The sequence below is a fragment of the Bombina bombina genome, chromosome 1, assembly GCF_027579735.1.
Source record: "Bombina bombina isolate aBomBom1 chromosome 1, aBomBom1.pri, whole genome shotgun sequence".
NCBI classification, from domain to species: domain Eukaryota; kingdom Metazoa; phylum Chordata; class Amphibia; order Anura; family Bombinatoridae; genus Bombina; species Bombina bombina.
This window is the reverse complement of record NC_069499.1, coordinates 1,065,854,549-1,065,876,934: the sequence shown is the minus strand read 5'-3', so window position 1 is coordinate 1,065,876,934 and position 22,386 is coordinate 1,065,854,549. Positions and strand designations below refer to the sequence as shown.

The following is a 22,386-nucleotide window of genomic DNA, read 5'->3' as shown; positions in this document are numbered from 1 at the left end:
GCAAGTTGCAGGAAACAAAGTGACTGTATATGACTGACTATCACGTATTTTATTGGCAGATTTAAGTGTAAAATCCTGCACTTTACTCTTTATTATTTTATTTTTTTTAAAGCAAATCCAAAAGAAAAAAAAAACTTGCTGTGCATGCTGTGTGCACAATTAAGGTACTCCTGATAAAGGACCATTAAAGTGATGGTAAAATTTACATATTTTAAAATCAGGTTCGCAATATAAGCAGTATTTTAGATGAACTTTAATTGATCACTCTTAATGAAGATACGCTGTAACTTACTTTTTAACCTAGCTGTGTTATTCTAATATCCCGCTTTCTGGCCGCCCACTTCAAAACTTTTTTTTTTCTTGTGAGAAAACATTTTTAAATGTTCTGCAATCGGCGCTCTTGCCATATGGCATTGTATCTAGAGCAACAATTGGAGAACAGTTCAAGCTGTTAGCTCACACTAAAAAAATGCGCAGGGTATTAAAATGGCACGGCTAGATTAAAAAGCATATTACAGCGCATCTTCATTAGAAATGATCAATTAAAGTCCATCTAAAATATTGCTTAGATTCTGGACCTAATTTTCAAACATCTAGAGTTTACCATCACTTTAAATACAGTCACAATGCATAATTAGCAATTGCATATTAAAAAGACAATTCCAGAAACTTACTCTGAATTTCTAGTAGATTTTTTTTTTTCTGACAATTTTATTTTCCTCTTTTGCCGCACCTGTATCATGTGACAGCCATCAGCCAATTATAATTAAATAAAGTCATTCTAAAATGTTTTTCAATTACAAGAGTTAAGGAAAATATATATAATATATACACACACACATATATATATATATATAACTACTGTTGCATATAGGTCATCCTTTTGCTCTTTACTTTGGAGGAATTCGCTAATTAAACTGTTTTGTATCATACCAGATGTATTTGTATATTTGAAACAGCTTCCTTTATTTAACATATCACTGTGGTTTTCTGGCTAAAAACAACGTTTCAGTCAATCAAACCCATTTTCCTTCCATGCGTTAACAAGAAAAAAATGTATTCTTCTTTAGTTTTGTGGTTTTGAGATTTAGAAAACATTTGAAATATCAGGGAAGCATTATTCCCATCAATAATTCTCAATCCCCTCAACATGAACGGATTCAGACAGTCCTCCTAACATTGAGGAAAAGCTAGAAGTCATTGAAATAATCCAGGAAAGCAACGTCTCCTACCATTTCCTGATTTCAGGTCTGGCTATAGATTGTTTGGAACAAACCCAAATTGTTTGTTGCTAGAATTATCCCAAAAACATATTGGAATACGTTCCTTATGTGTTGTAAAGGGGGAAATCCTCTTTGTATATTAACCCTTTTGTACAATATTATTTTAGATGCTTGACTGTCTTTCAAGTTAAGTGGGCATCTTTATTTCATCTTTATCATTATAAATATTTATATATTGGCAATAGATTTTCCTCCAATTCTCATGTAACATATGAAGAAGTAAGAAAAGGCATACATAGCAAGATATAAAGTATGCAGTCTATAAACCAGAAGACATATATATATATATATATATATATATATATATATATATATATATATATATATATATATATATATATATATATATGCAATTATTGCACTCAGAGTTCCAGTATACAAGTGTGAGAATGTAAGAAGTACTTGTTTATATCCTAATTATTTATAAACAACCTTTTTAAATTATCATTGCTTTTATCTAGATATGTACCAGTATTTTGGGAAACATTGTCTGCCAACTTTATGCAAATGTTTCTGTGCTATTATACAGACACACATACATTTTCTGTGTCTATGTCTTCATCAGAATATATTTATATCACTGTTTACTAATTAAGGGAAATAAAGAGAGTTCTGTAAAATTCCTCCCTTCAGACACTTATAATATTCAGTTTGGAAAGTGGAAAAACAGATAAAAAAAGTATTTGTTGTCCCTTTGTGGGCCTTAGGCCTTAGCTTAGACAAGGCTTAAAAAGAAAGAACCTGCAGTTACAGAAAGGTGCAGGAGATGATTTAATAACATAGAGGATGCTTTGGGACAACTGTAAAATGGAAGCCAAGCAGTTGGGGAATTAAATAACATACTTAGGGCACGATTTATCAAGCTACGGCAGACAGGGACATACATTTGCGCCCCCTGTCTGCCGCTGCTCGCCTCTGGCGGACAGAATTCCGCTGGTGGAATTTAACATAGCAAACAAGTGCTATTTTGCCCTTGCGCGCAATGCCACCCGCCGCACAGCCAAACACGTGTGAGCAGGAGCTGTCAATCTCCCCAGTCGGACGGGCCCGGGGAGATTTAAATTCTCCACCATAAATCGAGCCCTTAGTGGAAGGTTGAGTTGTACTCATCTGTGAGTGGCATGTGCTTCCTCAAACTTAAATAGGGTTTTAAAAAGATTATTTAAACAAATCACAGGAGTCCCACATAAGTTGATAAAGGCTGGGTGGACAATATGGTCAGAAGGCATTTATTTACTTTACAATATGTTGGCTACAATTAAAAATAATAATGTTTTTTCTATATTAGTTTGTAAAAGTATGCCATAGGAAGAGAGGTTAAGTTTTATTTAACCGTTAAATAGAATCATTCAAAAGTTAGAAACCATAAATTAAAATTTTCAGTAATTGTCCATCCCTAGAGCTAAGGCTTTGTTAAGCTTCAAGGACCATTATAGGGGAAAAAATGACATGCTCTAATTCATTAAAGCATGCAGATGTTTCACTAGTGACCTTGCAACTCTGTGTGTTTAACCCCTTGTATAAATTGTTAATCACATAGGTAAAGTACCATTTAGGAGTAGCAGATAACTGCTGGTCCTGAGTGGAAACTGTTGGAGAGCCAATCAGCAGTGGCAGTCGCAAAACTGGGTCTAGCAACTACCGCTGCTGATTGGGTCACCGGCTGTTCCTGCCCAGAATCAGCAGTTCTCTGTAGTGCTACTTTAACTATGTGCAGAGATCAATACTGCTGAAATGTGCATACATAAAGTTGCAGGATCAATACTACTGAAATGTTCATTTAATTTGTCCACTATAAAGGCCCTATTATGTTAAAATGTATTTACTGTTTATTTTATATTAAAAAAAGGGCAAGGAATATGGTTAAGCAACAGTTGACGTTAGGATTTTATATAATTCACACTGGTTGAAGTTGGACAATTATAAAGAGTCACTTGTGCAGATTATCAGAAGAAATCTTTATTTATATATATATATATATATATATATATATATATATATATATATATATATATATATATATATATATATATATATATATATATATATATATATATATATATACAGGGAGTGCAGAATTATTAGGCAAATGAGTATTTTGACCACATCATCCTCTTTATGCATGTTGTCTTACTCCAAGCTGTATAGGCTCGAAAGCCTACTACCAATTAAGCATATTAGGTGATGTGCATCTCTGTAATGAGAAGGGGTGTGGTCTAATGACATCAACACCCTATATCAGGTGTGCATAATTATTAGGCAACTTCCTTTCCTTTGGCAAAATGGGTCAAAAGAAGGACTTGACAGGCTCAGAAAAGTCAAAAATAGTGAGATATCTTGCAGAGGGATGCAGCACTCTTAAAATTGCTAAGCGTCTGAAGCGTGATCATCGAACAATCAAGCGTTTCATTCAAAATAGTCAACAGGGTCGCAAGAAGCGTGTGGAAAAACCAAGGCGCAAAATAACTGCCCATGAACTGAGAAAAGTCAAGCGTGCAGCTGCCAAGATGCCACTTGCCACCAGTTTGGCCATATTTCAGAGCTGCAACATCACTGGAGTGCCCAAAAGCACAAGGTGTGCAATACTCAGAGACATGGCCAAGGTAAGAAAGGCTGAAAGATGACCACCACTGAACAAGACACACAAGCTGAAACGTCAAGACTGGGCCAAGAAATATCTCAAGACTGATTTTTCTAAGGTTTTATGGACTGATGAAATGAGAGTGAGTCTTGATGGGCCAGATGGATGGGCCCGTGGCTGGATTGGTAAAGGGCAGAGAGCTCCAGTCCGACTCAGACACCAGCAAGGTGGAGGTGGAGTACTGGTTTGGGCTGGTATCATCAAAGATGAGCTTGTGGGGCCTTTTCGGGTTGAGGATGGAGTCAAGCTCAACTCCCAGTCCTACTGCCAGTTTCTGGAAGACACCTTCTTCAAGCAGTGGTACAGGAAGAAGTCTGCATCCTTCAAGAAAAACATGATTTTCATGCAGGACAATGCTCCATCACACGCGTCCAAGTACTCCACAGCGTGGCTGGCAAGAAAGGGTATAAAAGAAGAAAATCTAATGACATGGCCTCCTTGTTCACCTGATCTGAACCCCATTGAGAACCTGTGGTCTATCATCAAATGTGAGATTTACAAAGAGGGAAAACAGTACACCTCTCTGAACAGTGTCTGGGAGGCTGTGGTTGCTGCTGCACACAATGTTGATGGTGAACAGATCAAAACACTGACAGAATCCATGGATGGCAGGCTTTTGAGTGTCCTTGCAAAGAAAGGTGGCTATATTGGTCACTGATTTGTTTTTGTTTTGTTTTTGAATGTCAGAAATGTATATTTGTGAATGTTGAGATGTTATATTGGTTTCACTGGTAAAAATAAATAATTGAAATGGGTATATATTTGTTTTTTGTTAAGTTGCCTAATAATTATGCACAGTAATAGTCACCTGCACACACAGATATCCCCCTAAAATAGCTATAACTAAAAACAAACTAAAAACTACTTCCAAAACTATTCAGCTTTGATATTAATGAGTTTTTTGGGTTCATTGAGAACATGGTTGTTGTTCAATAATAAAATTAATCCTCAAAAATACAACTTGCCTAATAATTCTGCACTCCCTGTATGTGTGTGTATATATATATATATATATTTATATATATATGTGTGTGTGTATGTATATATGAATATATATATATATATATATATATATATATATATATATATATATATATATATATATATATATATATATATATATATAAATACACACACAGTATATAGACAGAGAGAGCTGCACTGTGTTCACCATAAGATGCAGCATTAATACGAGTGTAACATATTCCTCAGAATGAGAAAGAAGATTTGCACCTCAAAATGTCACATCCTGTGGAATAAATGTATATTAACCAGATAGCTAGATAAAGGGATAGATAGAAGGCTGTTTTCTTATTTTAATACTAAAAAGAGTAGTAAGTAAAGTAACATCTTATCCCTGGGCCTCCATTACATATAGAGTGTTTTGGTATTACATACACGGCGTAGCATACAAGTTTTAATGTGGGGGGGTATTGCATTTTATTTTTACACGTAAAAGAGCTGATTACTTTGGGGCAATACCCCGCAAAAAGCCCTTTTAAGGGCTATTTGTAATTTAGTATAGGGTAGGGCATTTTATTATTTTGGGGGGCTTTTTATTTTATTAGGGGGCTTAGATTAGGTGTAATTAGTTTAAACTTGTAATTTTTTTTATTTTCTGTAATTTAGTGTTTGTTTTTTTTTTTGTACTATAGTTTATTGAATGTAATTGTATTTCATTTTAGCTAATTGTAGTTAATTTATTTAATTAATTGAATGATAGTGTAGAGTTAGGTGTAATTGTAACTTAGGTTAGGTTTTATTTTACAGGTATATTTGTAATTATTTTAACTAGGTAGCTATTAAATAGTTATTAACTATTTAATAGCTATTGTACCTAGTTAAAATAAATACAAAGTTGCCTGTAAAATAAAAATAAATCCTAAAATAGCTACAATGTAACTATTAGTTATATTGTAGCTATCTTAGGGTTTATTTTATAGGTAAGCATTTAGTTTTAAATAGGAATACTTTAGTTAATAATAGTAATATTATTTAGATTTATTTAAATAATATATAAGTTAGGGGGGTGTTAGCGTTAGATTTAGGTTTAGGGGTTAATAACTTTATTATAGTGGCGGCGACGTTGGCGGCTGCAGATTAGGGTTTAATAGATTTAATAGGCTATGTGGGCTATGGTGGTTTAGGGGTTAATGCGAGAATAGGTTTATTGCGGTGTGGGCTATGGCCGTTTAGGGGTTAATAATCAGGCTTATTGTGTTGTGGGGGGTTGTCGGTCTAGAGGTGTGTTAGACAGTTACGGGAGATTTAACATTTTTGTTACTTTTCTTAGGCGCCGGCAGTTTCTAAAGTGCCATAAGTCACTAGCGACTCCAGAAATTTGTAGTTACGCTTATTTCTGGACATCGCTAGTTTATCCGACTTACGGCACTTTAGGAACTGCCGGTGGGGTATATGTAATACCCCGATGTGCGATGTGAAATTACGGGTGGCGCGGGTTCCCTCGCTTGCGCCGAAACCTATGCCGTATATCGGATTGCGCCCCTGAGTGGTAAAGTACTGGACCTTTGCTAGTTTTCCAGCTTCTAGAATTTTAACTTTGGCTCCTATTTATTTATCTTTTTATTCTGCATATATCCTTCATATATCCATAATCAGAATCTGTACCTGGCACCTAAAAGAAATAGCTCATCCTATATTTTCTGGTGGCTTCTAAGTTTGATAAAAAATGTGTCAAGCCCTGCAGTAAAACATCTGCTGTTATTTTCCTTTTTGCAAGCAATATCTTAACTTCAACCATAAATCTCAGCGATCTCAGCACCCTGTTTGAGAATTACTGGGTTATTTAAAAATAAAGTGAGTTTCAGATTTGCTGGGTATATATGTGTGTACTAGTTATGTTTCAAGCCATCTGGCCTGACAAAATGTCTTTGACCTCCAGCTAAAATGTTGCTGCCTACCGTTAGCCTGAAGGTTCACCTTTGCCTATTCTGCATGTAGAGACAAGGTTGTTTTTGCATGAAAGGTCAAAGTAGTTATGAGAAAGAATTTTGGACTGTGAACAACATAACATTTTATTATTGATGGCAATAACTGTATTATTATGTATTTTCTTTCTTATATACAATTATTATTAATGTTTAACTTTTTTTAATTGATTTAACTTTGTTATTAAAGGAACATAAAACACATTGCATTTAAAATACTTTTATGTAGAATTTCTTTATCATATCAGCCGAGTGTAACAGTTTTCTGAATACGTTAGCACCTTGTTTGCTGGAAATGTTTTTCAATGGCCTGATTCCCCTACCATTTGCCTTATTTGAAGGAGCCAATCAGGATCTATTACTGGAGTAGACAAGAATCACTACTGTCAGTTTGCTAGCACAGCTTCCATGCTTTTGTAATATGTTATCTTATGAAATTACGGACATATGATTAAATTTTTTGTGCATGGAATCACAAAAAATCTCAAATCCCTTAAATTGGGTTACACTTGTGAATCTGTTGTATGCGCTACTAATTCTCATAACTGAAAATCAGCCATTTTAAATTATAAGAAAAGGGTGCAACATGAATAATCAAATTCATTGCAAAAGTGTTTTGTTGTTCTTTAACTATTAATGCATAATTAAACATCCATGCAATCTTTAAGTGTCTAAAGGGCATCCTAAAAACACACTGCTCCCCTAGAGTAAATAAAGTTACCTGTGTATAGATGACACAAATTGTGAGTTTAAAATCTCAGTTTATATATTAAATTATTTATTTTTAAAAATTCAATATAGTTCTACAATTGTGTTTGTTTGTGGGTTTGCTATCCTTCTAATTCCTTGTAGGTAGTAGTACAGGGGTTAACCTTTTATTAAATGCAGCAGTTTTTTAGTTTAGGGGCATATATGCTTATCCGTTATGTATTTTCATTGCTGTAGCTTGGTATCTGTCTCTGGGACAATATGTAGCATTTCAGTACATACTACTGCCACAGTTTATTACGTTTCATTGAAGGATACCAAATACTTTATTATTTCTCATTACATTTTAGCACATGTAGGCTAGTACTGCAGTTGAAGTAAAGTTTTAGAAGATCACTAACCAATATTATTTTTGGGATCTAAGTCTTTAAATACATTTTGCATATGGTTACATGATCCTAGTCTTACTGCACATATAAGGTGTCCAGTACGGTTCTTTTAAAGTCTCATACAAAAGTCCCATGGCACAGCCCATTGTTCCTCCACCACTACACAGACAACTTGTTATCCCTCTTGAGTGAGTCGTCCTGAGTTAGCAAGATGATGTGTTTTCTCTGTCCTAGATAATCTATAGAACCACTGACTTGGGCAATCCATATGCTTTTGCTCCATTCATTGCATATGAAGCCTTTGAAGTGACCCATTCACCCCTCCCTGCAGCTCCAGCTGTCATCTCTTGGGTTCCACTCCCTGACACTGCTCTGGACCACTGCTTAAAAAGCAGTCATGCTTACCCTAAATGCTGATGCCTCCGGGGACTCTTAGTGACGACAAGCCTAACAAATGGTACAGGCTGCAGAATATGTGCTCTGTATCTGCCACTGCTAGTTTGTCTGTGGTCTCGCTTTTGTGTCCCTATGCTGTTCACTTTACATGGTAATTAAAATCAGATTTTTCATGTTATATATTAAAATGTCTGGCTCGGAGGATGAGGAGACACAGTATTGTGTTTCTCGTTTGTAGAACGGGACTATTTATAATGTTATTTACAGTTAGTAACAGACAAAAATATTAGTCAGAAATTATCTCGACCATATCAAATTATCACTTACAGCTGAATGCTAAAATCTCCGTCATTTTTATAATGGGTCTTGTGGAGCAGGAAAGATAAAGGGAAAAGTAGTACATGCAATTATATCCCCCTCAGCAGAAGTGGAAAGCTTGGAATTATGGGTGTTTGTGATAAAAATATGTGAATGGTTTAGTAAAGCACCCTGGCTTACTTTTATTAATGCAGTTTATTTGCATTTTAACATACAGATAATCTTTCCTATTTCCCAGTATCTATATATGGTTTTATACTTTGTGACTGGAATAAGTTATTCACCATAGTTACATCAGAAGTAGTCTGTCACCTCCACCCAGCTGAATGCTACTTCTCAGACAAGTAAAAAAAAAATATATATATATAGGCTTTAGCAGAACAGCTGCGCCACCTTATATGTGAGTTTTGTTTTTTTAACTTTTATCACTTTTTTTTTTTCTCTGGTTGTTTTTTTCTGTACTATGATATTTTATAACTGTAGTTCCAATAGACTTTATACTCAAAAAAGCAGTGCATTGTATATTCTTTTAGTTTTACCTGTGTCTCCTGTGATACTTTTTCCACTTCACTCATAAAGTGTGAGGTGCATCATACATACATAGGTACAGTATATATGCACTTTGTCAGATCCTGCTACATAATACACAGTGACTGTCAGCATCAGTTTAGCAATTCATTTCAATGTAGCTTTCTTATTGGTTGTAACAATGGAGACTAAGTAAATGCTCGTACACCTTAATGGTATGCTTGGGTTGTACAAACCTCAGCATGCTAATGTAACACATTTTGCATTGTGAAATATATTTAAAGGACCACTGCTAGTCCTGAGCAGAAAACACTGCTTATCCGATCGGCAGCACTAGTTTCACATATGTCATGCGACTATCGCTGCTGATCAGTACCAGCAGTTCTCTGCAAGTTTCGAGTGACACTTCTTCTGTGTGTTTAACCCCTTTGCAGGGGATACAAACCGATAGTCTTAAAATTGCATGTCATTTTTTTTTTACTATAATGGCCCTTCAAATACAGTAGAGTTGCATAACCAATAAATGCATAACAAAAAGACAATGCAATCTCTTTCATAACCCCTCCCCTGTGTCATGTCATGTGACCACTATTACCCAGCTATAGACTCCTATATGTATGCACTGTAAACTCTTGTGCATGCTCAGTAGGAGCTGATGCCTTAAATAATATGCAAAAAGATTGTGCACAGTTTGATAATGTAAGTAAATCTGAAAGGTTTTATTTTGTTTTTCTTTCCAAATTACATGCTCTATTTGAATCGTATCTTTAAAATGCTGCTTTAGGGCTAGATTACAAGTGGAGCGGTATATTGCATTTTCGCTATAGGAAAAACTCTGCTAAGATTTTCATTTTTGTGCTAGCCTTGTTGCGCTGGTATTGCAAGTTGAAAGAAAACAGTTTTTTTCTCCAGCGGTAACCCAAATCGCACTTAGTCAAAATTCAAAAATCGCAATCCCTACATATATAGATGATTATATATAGGTATAGATATAAACAGATATATATATAGGAATATCTATTTAAAAATACATAGAACATATTCTGCTATGTGCAGAACATTAGAATGTGAAATATTTACAGTAAATATATAGATAAACATATCTATATACATAGAAATACATCTTTAGCAATGTATCTGGCTTTTTTTAAACCGAGATCTCAAATCTTAGCCCTATATTTTTTGTGCAATATTTTTTTTAAATAATTTTTATTAGACGGTATTATTATGAGTGTAAGTGTACTTTGTAATGTATTTTTGATGTGTTTTGTGAAACTTTTTTGTTTTGTAAAATAGTTAACCACAGCTCTGAGATCGCGTTAAGGATTGAAGCAATTTTGCTCTACTTATAATATCAGAGCAATTAAAACTGCTTGCGAAAAGACGGTATCTTCTGCGCAAAAAGGTTTGCACCTCACTTCCCTTAATGTTTTTAACACCTCGTCCACAGTGCCTAATGCCAGTTTTAAAACTTTCACTGTGTACACTTCTGCTGATTTGTGCATGTGATTTTGTGAACAAGAAGGGCGGCACAGTGCTTATTAGCCAACCAGCATATGTTTAGGCTCCAGAATCGAACCTGGACGTGTGCAAATGGGTTTCATCTAGGCATAAAAAACTATTGGAGACCTTTTAAATTTCCTTAAAAGTGTGTTAAAATAGTCCTAGCAAAAATGACTAACAAGCACGGTGGCATAAAACGCATTATTACATTTTGTACATGTTGAGCACTATAGTTCAGTGGTAGATCCTCAGCTATTTTAGCATTTAAGAAACATACTTGTGTTAATCCTTCAATTCAATATTTGCTTGAGTCTAATTGTATTAACAAGAGACAGGAAAAGTCATTTTCTGATGGCAAATCACATAAAGAAGACGAACTGCAATCAAATGTGTGAAGTCTCCAAGGGGCCAAGTTCTTCATTTTAATGCAACATTCTCTTAGGTGGAAATAAAATGAGTGAATTTTATTACATGAAATTTAAATAGAGGCTGATGTTTAGATAATCTGTTTTAATATTTATATTGTTAGAAAGAGAAAAAAAAAATGAAAAGGGAAATTATTATTTAGCTTGCATAATCAAAGCATAAATTATATTTTTCTTTGTTTCCTTCAGGTATAAGGAAATGCTAGATCTAGTAATATCACAGAGTCTGTCTGCAACCAGTGGCTGCCCTGACAATCTCAAGTGTTACGTTTCTGACAGCCGCACTCCATCACCAGATGCCATAGGAGGTAAGTTTCCATAGAATTTAAGCCTTCTGTTTTTATGGTGATAATCTTTAGGTGTTTTTTCCCCACAAAATGAATACATTTCTTTTTATTAAGCTAAGCAACCTGTGGTGTTAGTATAAAATATCCTATTAAAAATATATGGAAAAAAATACTTACAATTTGGCAGTTTGATGAATATGCACCTAGATTCACAGTTTCTTCATTTGAAGATATCTTTCCAACTGTGAACAATAACATGGAAATTGGAACATAGTCACATTTGAGTGGCCTTTCAACTGTTAGTGAATCTAGGCCAGTGTTCTATTCTTAGTTTAATGGCAATTTTCTAGCCACTCTGCCATATTAGCAACTATTACAGCTTAAAGCTTCATGATAGTCTGTTGCATCTGTTTTAAAACCCATCTGACACTTTATTTTGGACACATGTTTCTCTTGCCTTGGGAGCTATGATATGAGCACCGTGCAGTTTAGATCTGGATTGATACAGTCTTGCTATGTAGAAATTTGGGTCATCTACCAAATTTATCAGCAAGCTTCATTTTAGGTTCAGCTTTTGCTATTTTTCTTCCAGTAAGTGGAAAGGTGGTTCACCTTAATGCAAGCATTTCCTTTTTTTTATTTTAAGTGGACCGCCTATCCACAAACAAGTCACTATTTTTCCCCAGACCTAAAACAATTATATGTAAGATACATTGACTTTTTAAAAAAATAAAAAAAAATAATAATCTGAAACCTTGCTTCTTGCAGTGTCCATTATTGCTTTTTCACAATTTAGTAAATATGGTGAAGAACCTGCTTGTTGTTAATAGTACTGCTATTTTTAATCCATTTGATTACTCTGTGTAGCAACACTTTTCTTAAATTATTTTGATTTTTATATTAATATTAATTATATTGGACCAGATTACAAGTGGATCGCTAAATACCACTTTCATGAAAGCGATATTTGCACTCCACACACAGAGTAATTGTGCACTGTTACTATAAGTTGACAGCAATGTGAACGCAAGCGCGCTTGCATAGGCTCCAATGGGAGCCTCATTCTGATGCCGTCATACACAGCACAGAACCAAAGCACAGCGAAGGAGGAAAATAGCGCAGCGATGGCAACTAATTGTAAATATATATGTATATGCTTATATACACATATATTTATGTGTTAATATGTATATAATATAATCTATATTAGCATATACATATACTGTATATTTACGCGGAACACACACACCTAGATTACGAGTTTTGCGTTACAGGCTGTGCGGTACTAACGAGCAGTTTTCCCTCACCGCTCACTTACCTGCAACGCTGGTATTACGAGTTTTCAGAAACCCGTCGTTAAAAGACAAGAAGTGAGCGTTGAGCAAAATTTTGCTCATTACTGCACTCCAATACCAGCGCTGCTTAAGTCAGCGGTGAGCTGGTGTAACGTGCTGGTGCACGATTTCCCCATAGGAATCAACGGGGAGAGCCGTCGGAAAAAAAGTCTAACACCTGCCAAAAAGCAGCGTAAAACTCCTTAACGCAGCCCCATTGATTCCTATGGGGAAATAAAAGTTATGTCTACACCTAACACCCTAACATGAACCCCGAGTCTAAACACCCCTAATCTTACACTTATTAACCCCTAATCTGCTGCCCCCGACATCGCCGACACATACATTATATTATTAACCTCTAATCTGCCGCTCCGGACACCACCGCCACCTACATTATAGTTAGGAATCCCTAATCTGCTGTCCCCAACATCGCCACCATCTACATTATATTTATTAACCCCTAATCTGCTGCCCCCAATGTCGCCACCACCTACCTACACTTATTAACCCCTAATCTGCCGCCCCCAACGTCGCCGCCACTATAATAAACATATTAACCCCTACACCGCCGCACTCCCGCCTCGCAAACATTAGTTAAATATTATTAACCCATAATCTGCCGGCCCTAACATCGCCACCACCTACCTACATTTATTAACCCCTAATCTGCCGCCCCCAACGTCGCCGCCACTATATTAAAGTTAATACCCCCAAAACCTAAGTCTAACCCTAAACCTAACACCCCCTAACTTAAATATAATTTAAATAAATCTAAATAAATATTCATATCATTAACTACATTATTCCTATTTAAAACTAAATACTTACCTATAAAATAAACCCTAAGCTAGCTACAATATAACTAATAGTTACATTGTAGCTAGCTTAGGTTTTATTTTTATTTTACCGGCAAGTTTATATTTATTTTAACTAGGTAGAATAGTTATTAAATAGTTATTAACTATGTAATAACTACCTAGCTAAAATAAATACAAATTTACCTGTAAAATAAAACCTAACCTAAGTTACAATAACAACTAACACTACACTATAATTAAATAAATGACATAAATGAAAAACAATTAAATAAATTAAATTAAATTATCTGAACTAAAGTACAAAAAAACCCCCACTAAATTACAGAAAATAATTACAAATTACAGATATTTAAACTAATTACACCTAATCTAATAGCCCTATTAAAATAAATATGCCCCCCCCCCAAATAAAAAAAAAAACTAGAAAAAATCCTATTGGCTGATGCAATCAGCCAATAGGATTGAAGCTCAATCCTATTGGCTGATCCAATCAGCCAATAGAATGCGAGCTCAATCCTATTGGCTGATTGGATCAGCCAATAGGATTTTTTCTGCCTTAATTCCGATTGGCTGATAAAATTCTGTCAGCCAATCGGAATCTAAGGGACGCCATCTTGGATGACGTCACTTAAAGGTACCTTCATTCTGTGTTAGTCGTCGGATGAAGAGGATGCTCCGCGTCGGGGGGTTAGGGTTAGACTTAGATTTAGGGGTTAATAACTTTAATATAGTGGTGGCGACATTGGGGCGGCAGATTAGGGGTTAATAAATGTAGGTAGGTGGCAGCGATGTTAGGGGCGGCAGATTAGGGGTTAATAATATTTAACTAGTGTTTGCGAGGCAGGAGTGCGGCGGTTTAGGGGTTAATGTATTTATTATAGTGGCGGCGATGTCCGGTTTAGCAGATTAGGGGTTAAAATTTTTCTTTTAGTGTTTGCGATGTGAGAGGGCCTCGGTTTAGGGGTTAATATGTAGTTTATGGGTGTAAGTGTACTTTTTAGCACTTTAGTTAAGAATTTTACACTACAAAGCCGTAGCATAAAACTCTTAACTACTGACTTTAAAATGCGGTACCAGGAGAGGGTCTACCGCTCACTTTTTGGCACACTCGTAATACCGGCACTATGCAAGTCCCATTGAAAAAAGAGGATACGCAATTTACGTAAGTGGATTTGCGGTATTGCCAAGTCTAGCCAAAAAAGTGAGCAGTACACCTGTACCTGCAAGACTCGTAATACCAGCGGGCGTTGAAAAGCAGCGTTAGAACCGGCTAACGCTGCTTTTTAAGCCTAACGCAAAACTTGTAATCTAGCCGACAGTTTCCCATAGCCTGCAATGTAAAGGCACTTTTCATTGCCGTTTATTTTCTAACACCCCACTCCCACCAACCTTACCCCCCAAAGTACTGTCTAGTGCAGTTATTTTATTAAAAAATAAAAATGCTACAATTTGTATTTTTTAAATAAAATACACTACACTGTATTTTGTGGGCATTTGGGGCAGATTTATAAAATTAACCAGATATCTGATTTCTGGTTAATTTTATAAGCGCTAATTGCTACTGCAAGCTTGCGGTCGCAATAACTAGCCACTTGTAGTGGCTAGATATGTATTGTGTGTCCGCAAATGGGCAAATTTGTCCGTTTGCAGGCGCGCAATAAATTAGCGCTCCACTTGTAATCTAGTCCATTATGTACCATTTCTTTCAACATGTATTGTGTTTACTGTAGCTACTGTGTGGAGATTACTTGACTGTCAGAAGATTAACAAAGTGGCCAATAATGAGATGCGGGGAAAAAATTGTGTAAAGCTGCACTCTCAGATAAAGATTGGGATGTATTAGACTATCACTGGATTTTAACTAGTGTTTACCGTGTTGCTACTTAGCTCATGCTATAGGCATCTCATGGTAACCTTGGGTTAGCTTATTACATTGTTAGCGTAGACTTGTAGACATTTTGGAGATTCACAGAATCAGAGTTTGGGTAATCTAATTACCTTTTCTTCTAAGTTCACCAGCAGGACTAAAGTAATTACTGTGAGCCCTAACAGACTTACCGTGTGCCATGCAATAGAGTCTGAAGAGTAAGAATCAGGCGAAGGGCTTTAGAAGCAGAGAGGAGTGGGAGAAAAAAGGACAGAGCAAGCAAGAGGGTGAATAAAGAGCAGATGCAGGATAAAACAGTATTGTTTCATTTTTCACTAGTTCTAGTTAGCAACGTTTAGAAATTGTATTTAATGAAATAAATTTCACACAATTATACATGTTTGTATCACACTATTATACATGTTTGTATCACACAATTATACATGTTTGTATCACACTATTATACATGTTTATATCACACAATTATACATGTTTGTATCACACAATTATACATGTTTGTATCACACTATTATACATGTTTATATCACACAATTATACATGTTTGTATCACACAATTATACATGTTTGTATCGCACTATTATACAGGTTTGTATCACACTATTATACATGTTTGTATCACACTATTATACATGTTTGTATCACACTATTATACATGTTTGTATCACACAATTATACATGTTTGTATCACACTATTATACATGTTTGTATCACACAGTTATACATGTTTGTATCACACTATTATACATGTTTGTATCACACAATTATACATGTTTGTATCACACTATTATACATGTTTGTATCACACAATTATACATGTTTGTATCACACTATTATACATGTTTATATCACACAATTATACATGTTTGTATCACACAATTATACATGTTTGTATCACACTATTATACATGTTTGTATCACACTATTATACATGTTTGTATCACACTATTATACATGTTTGTATCACACAATTATACATGTTTGTATCACACTATTATACATGTTTGTATCACACAGTTATACATGTTTGTATCACACTATTATACATGTTTGTATCACACTATTATACATGTTTGTATCACACTATTATACATGTTTGTATCACACTATTATACATGTTTATATCACACAGTTATACATGTTTGTATCACACTATTATACATGTTTGTATCACACAGTTATACATGTTTGTATCACACTATTATACATGTTTGTATCACACTATTATACATGTTTGTATCACACTATTATACATGTTTGTATCACACTATTATACATGTTTGTATCACACAGTTATACATGTTTGTATCACACAATTATACATGTTTGTATCACACAATTATACATGTTTGTATCACACTATTATACATGTTTGTATCACACTATTATACATGTTTGTATCACACTATTATACATGTTTGTATCACACAATTATACATGTTTGTATCACACAATTATACATGTTTGTATCACACAATTATACATGTTTGTATCACACTATTATACATGTTTGTATCACACAATTATACATGTTTGTATCACACTATTATACATGTTTGTATCACACTATTATACATGTTTGTATCACACAGTTATACATGTTTGTATCACACAATTATACATGTTTGTATCACACAATTATACATGTTTGTATCACACTATTATACATGTTTGTATCACACAATTATACATGTTTGTATCACACTATTATACATGTTTGTATCACACTATTATACATGTTTGTATCACACTATTATACATGTTTGTATCACACTATTATACATGTTTGTATCACACTATTATACGTTTGTATCACACAATTATACATGTTTGTATCACACTATTATACATGTTTGTATCACACTATTATACATGTTTGTATCACACTATTATACATGTTTGTATCACACTATTATACATGTTTGTATCACACTATTATACATGTTTGTATCACACTATTATACATGTTTGTATCACACTATTATACATGTTTGTATCACACTATTATACATGTTTGTATCACACAATTATACATGTTTGTATCACACAATTATACATGTTTGTATCACACTATTATACATGTTTGTATCACACAGTTATACATGTTTGTATCACACTATTATACATGTTTGTATCACACAGTTATACATGTTTGTATCACACTATTATACATGTTTGTATCACACTGTTATACATGTTTGTATCACACTATTATACATGTTTGTATCACACAATTATACATGTTTGTATCACACTATTATACATGTTTGTATCACACTATTATACATGTTTGTATCACACTATTATACATGTTTGTATCACACTATTATACATGTTTGTATCACACTATTATACATGTTTGTATCACACTATTATACATGTTTGTATCACACTATTATACATGTTTGTATCACACTATTATACATGTTTGTATCACACTATTATACATGTTTGTATCACACAATTATACATGTTTGTATCACACTATTATACATGTTTGTATCACACTATTATACATGTTTGTATCACACAATTATACATGTTTGTATCACACTATTATACATGTTTGTATCACACAATTATACATGTTTGTATCACACTATTATACATGTTTGTATCACACTATTATACATGTTTGTATCACACTATTATACATGTTTGTATCACACAATTATACATGTTTGTATCACACTATTATACATGTTTGTATCACACAATTATACATGTTTGTATCACACAAGACATACCTGTGATAAATGAATAATTAGGACATAATACATCTCCAGGGCATACTCTGCACATGACCTTACTAATCTTAATGATACATACTGCACATGACGTAAATGACCTGCAGGGCATGTAAAACACATGACGTAATTGACCTGCTTGGCATATAAGACACAATGTAATAAATCTGCAGGGCAAATGCACAGTATTACTAGTATTTTATTACACAAGAGACAAAACAACAATCAGACATGGAAGGTAGGAGGCAATGGAGATAGGGGTGACATTTAGTAACAAAGAGACAAAATAATATTTGCTTTCCATTGATTTAATCCCCCTCCCCATTTCCTTGTACCCCCCCCCCCCCCATGAGTCCTCCTATCTATATAACCCCCTGCATTTTTCAATTGAAGGACTGAGTGGTGAATCACAAATACAGCTTGCTGTGTTCTACTTGTGTTTCTCTAAGCACATGTAACTCAGGTAACGTCAGAGAGAAGAGGGGGCGGTCACATGATAACATTAAGCAGGGGAAGGATCTATGTTCATCTTCTGTCTGTTGTAAGCATAAGGATAGTGCTTACAACTGATAAATAATAAGGTGTGCACTCACTGTCTTATACATAAAAGATGAGGTTAGGGTGGCATCCCCCGCACACCTTATAGTTCCAATCAATGATACAGGAACAAACTTCCCCTTCACAGATCATGGGAGCAGTTTTATTCAAACATATAAATCTGCACAGAGAAACATTTCACACTTCTGTCCCTTCTTCATGTTAAATGGACACTTTACTATAAAATGTATTTCCCCTTAAAGGGACATAAAACAAGTTGGGATAGAGACAAGATATAATAATATGTACTTTAATTAATTTACCTGCAAAGTTATACTGCAGTGCCTCGCCATTAACCCTTTCTTTTAAGTTTCTGAATTGTACAGCTCTAACTCCCCCACCACAGTTCCTTCTATGGCTGTATCTATATATGATGCTAAACACTGATAAGGGGATGGTGGATCAGACTACTCCAGACAGCATGGCTATGTAACTAATTTTGCTTCTTTTTAAAAAATATTTTAAAATTCTTGACAGCAATTTGTTAACAATTTTTTTTTTATGCAAACTATTTTTACTTAATTAGCCCGTTTATGATATGCACAGATCTCAACATTTTTTTATGGCAATTTGAAGTGATGGTAAAGTTTAGCTAACGTGATCACATATATGTATTGCTTGGAAACTACTATTTTATTTTTTTCTTAGTGAGTTTTCACTGCTCAGCCAAGCCACATGTATGCCATACCGCTTGCCTTAAAGGGTCATTATACACTAGATTTTTATTTGCATAAATGTTTTGTAGATGATCTATTTATATAGCCCATACAGGTTTTTTTTGTTTTTGTTTTTTTTAATGGATAGTTTTGATTATTTTTAAATAACATTGCTCTGATTTTCAGACTCCTAACCAAGCCCCAACGTTTTAGGAGAATACCGATGTATACCTACTCCAGCTTTCTCCTGTTTGTGTAAAGGGTCTTTTCATTTGCAAAGGAAGGGGGGTCTGATATTTCCTACTTGCAGTGGGTGTTCCAGTAACCTTTTTAACAGAGCTAAACTGGAAGCTTCTAAGTAAGTTTTTAAAAGGTTTTATACTGGATTTTTATATCAGTATCTGTGCATCTTATTCTTTATAGTAGTGTCTATTACATGCAGTTATATGAAAATTGGTGTATACTGTTCCTTTAATGTGAGTCATACAGAATACACACAGATTGGCTGAGTGGAGCTTCCAGTGGGCCAGCAGAAAGATAAGCAGATGATTATTATAGTAATGGAATTTAGCCATCTAACATGCGCCTAAAGGAAAAGAAAAAGTAGCTCTACACTTGTAAAGTAGCAAGAATTACATATACAGAATCATTTTGGCTAAACTTTACCATCACGTTAACGTATCAAATGATTTGTTATACCATTAAATATACGGAAAAATGTCCCTGCATATTTATTTCTGTCTTTGAAATAGCTGTTTTTTCCATTCAAACCATCACCTAGGACATCCCCTAACAATAAGCTGTGCATGCAAGCATTTCTGTTAGGTATTAAAATGCTAATGATGTCTGGAGGGGGGGGGGTGAGTAAACACAAGCACCTATTTCACATAAAATTATCTCTCTCCCTTATACCCCCCACACACACACACAAACACACACACACACAAACACACACACACACAAACACACACACACACAAACAAACACACACACTGGGAGAATAATCAGTGCTATTGTCTAATTACATAGCTTTTCTGCAGAGAAACGGTTGGTTACTCGTATTTACAGTATAGTTGGGGATACAACAGACACAGGTAGCTATTTCAAATAATAAAGGTAAAGTAGCTTTTTGCAAACAATTAAATACACTGCAGCAATTACAGTTGATCACTGGGAACACATTAAAGGGGGAGAGGATTTTACAATATACAATGATTACAATGTGTTTTTAAGACCAGTGACCCACCCTCTTTGGAGCACTCTTAGCCTGATGTCCTCCTCCTAATTAGTTGTTCTTTAGACCACTAGTGCAGGGGAAAGGTGCAAATACAGTAAAGCAGTAATGGAGAAAGAGCATCATGTTCATTGCATTGAATACTATTGGATTATCAGTGCATATAACTTTAACACCCCTCCCTCTCTGGCATATAAATATAGCAACCCTCTGCCCTGCAGAATCACACAGCCCCTTCCTCACATGATAACATTAAGCAGGGGAAGGATCTATGTTCATCTTCTGTCTGTTGTAAGCATAAGGATAGTGCTTACAACTAATAAATAATAAGGTGTGCACTCACTGTCTTATACATAAAAGATGAGGTTAGGGTGGCATCCCCCGCACACCTTATAGTTCCAATCAATGATACAGGAACAAACTTCCCCTTCACAGATCATGGGAGCAGTTTTATTCAAACATATAAATCTGCACAGAGAAACATTTCACACTTCTGTCCCTTCTTCATGTTAAATGGACACTTTACTATAAAATGTATTTCCCCTTAAAGGGACATAAAACAAGTTGGGATAGAGACAAGATATAATAATATGTACTTTAATTAATTTACCTGCAAAGTTATACTGCAGTGCCTCGCCATTAACCCTTTCTTTTAAGTTTCTGAATTGTACAGCTCTAACTCCCCCACCACAGTTCCTTCTATGGCTGTATCTATATATGATGCTAAACACTGATAAGGGGATGGTGGATCAGACTACTCCAGACAGCATGGCTATGTAACTAATTTTGCTTCTTTTTAAAAAATATTTTAAAATTCTTGACAGCAATTTGTTAACAATTTTTTTTTTATGCAAACTATTTTTACTTAATTAGCCCGTTTATGATATGCACAGATCTCAACATTTTTTTATGGCAATTTGAAGTGATGGTAAAGTTTAGCTAACGTGATCACATATATGTATTGCTTGGAAACTACTATTTTATTTTTTTCTTAGTGAGTTTTCACTGCTCAGCCAAGCCACATGTATGCCATACCGCTTGCCTTAAAGGGTCATTATACACTAGATTTTTATTTGCATAAATGTTTTGTAGATGATCTATTTATATAGCCCATACAGGTTTTTTTTTTTTTTTGGTTTTTTTAATGGATAGTTTTGATTATTTTTAAATAACATTGCTCTGATTTTCAGACTCCTAACCAAGCCCCAACGTTTTAGGAGAATACCGATGTATACCTACTCCAGCTTTCTCCTGTTTGTGTAAAGGGTCTTTTCATTTGCAAAGGAAGGGGGGGTCTGATATTTCCTACTTGCAGTGGGTGTTCCAGTAACCTTTTTAACAGAGCTAAACTGGAAGCTTCTAAGTAAGTTTTTAAAAGGTTTTATACTGGATTTTTATATCAGTATCTGTGCATCTTATTCTTTATAGTAGTGTCTATTACATGCAGTTATATGAAAATTGGTGTATACTGTCCCTTTAATGTGAGTCATACAGAATACACACATATTGGCTGAGTGGAGCTTCCAGTGGGCCAGCAGAAAGATAAGCAGATGATTATTATAGTAATGGAATTTAGCCATCTAACATGCGCCTAAAGGAAAAGAAAAAGTAGCTCTACACTTGTAAAGTAGCAAGAATTACATATACAGAATCATTTTGGCTAAACTTTACCATCACGTTAACGTA

General features: G+C 34.7%; 1 protein-coding gene across 4 annotated transcripts in view; it reads left to right on the top strand.

Annotated features, from left to right (window-relative positions):
• The window catches only part of EYA2 (EYA transcriptional coactivator and phosphatase 2), a 245,391-nt gene that overhangs the window by 86,163 nt on the left and 136,842 nt on the right, over positions 1–22,386 (top strand). For all 4 annotated transcript variants that reach the window (XM_053691592.1, XM_053691435.1, XM_053691514.1 and 1 more), the window contains one exon: positions 11,329–11,447. In XM_053691592.1, the coding sequence (XP_053547567.1) occupies positions 11,339–11,447 (109 nt within the window). In that variant the 5' untranslated portion in view covers positions 11,329–11,338. The remainder of the gene's footprint in view (positions 1–11,328; positions 11,448–22,386) is intronic.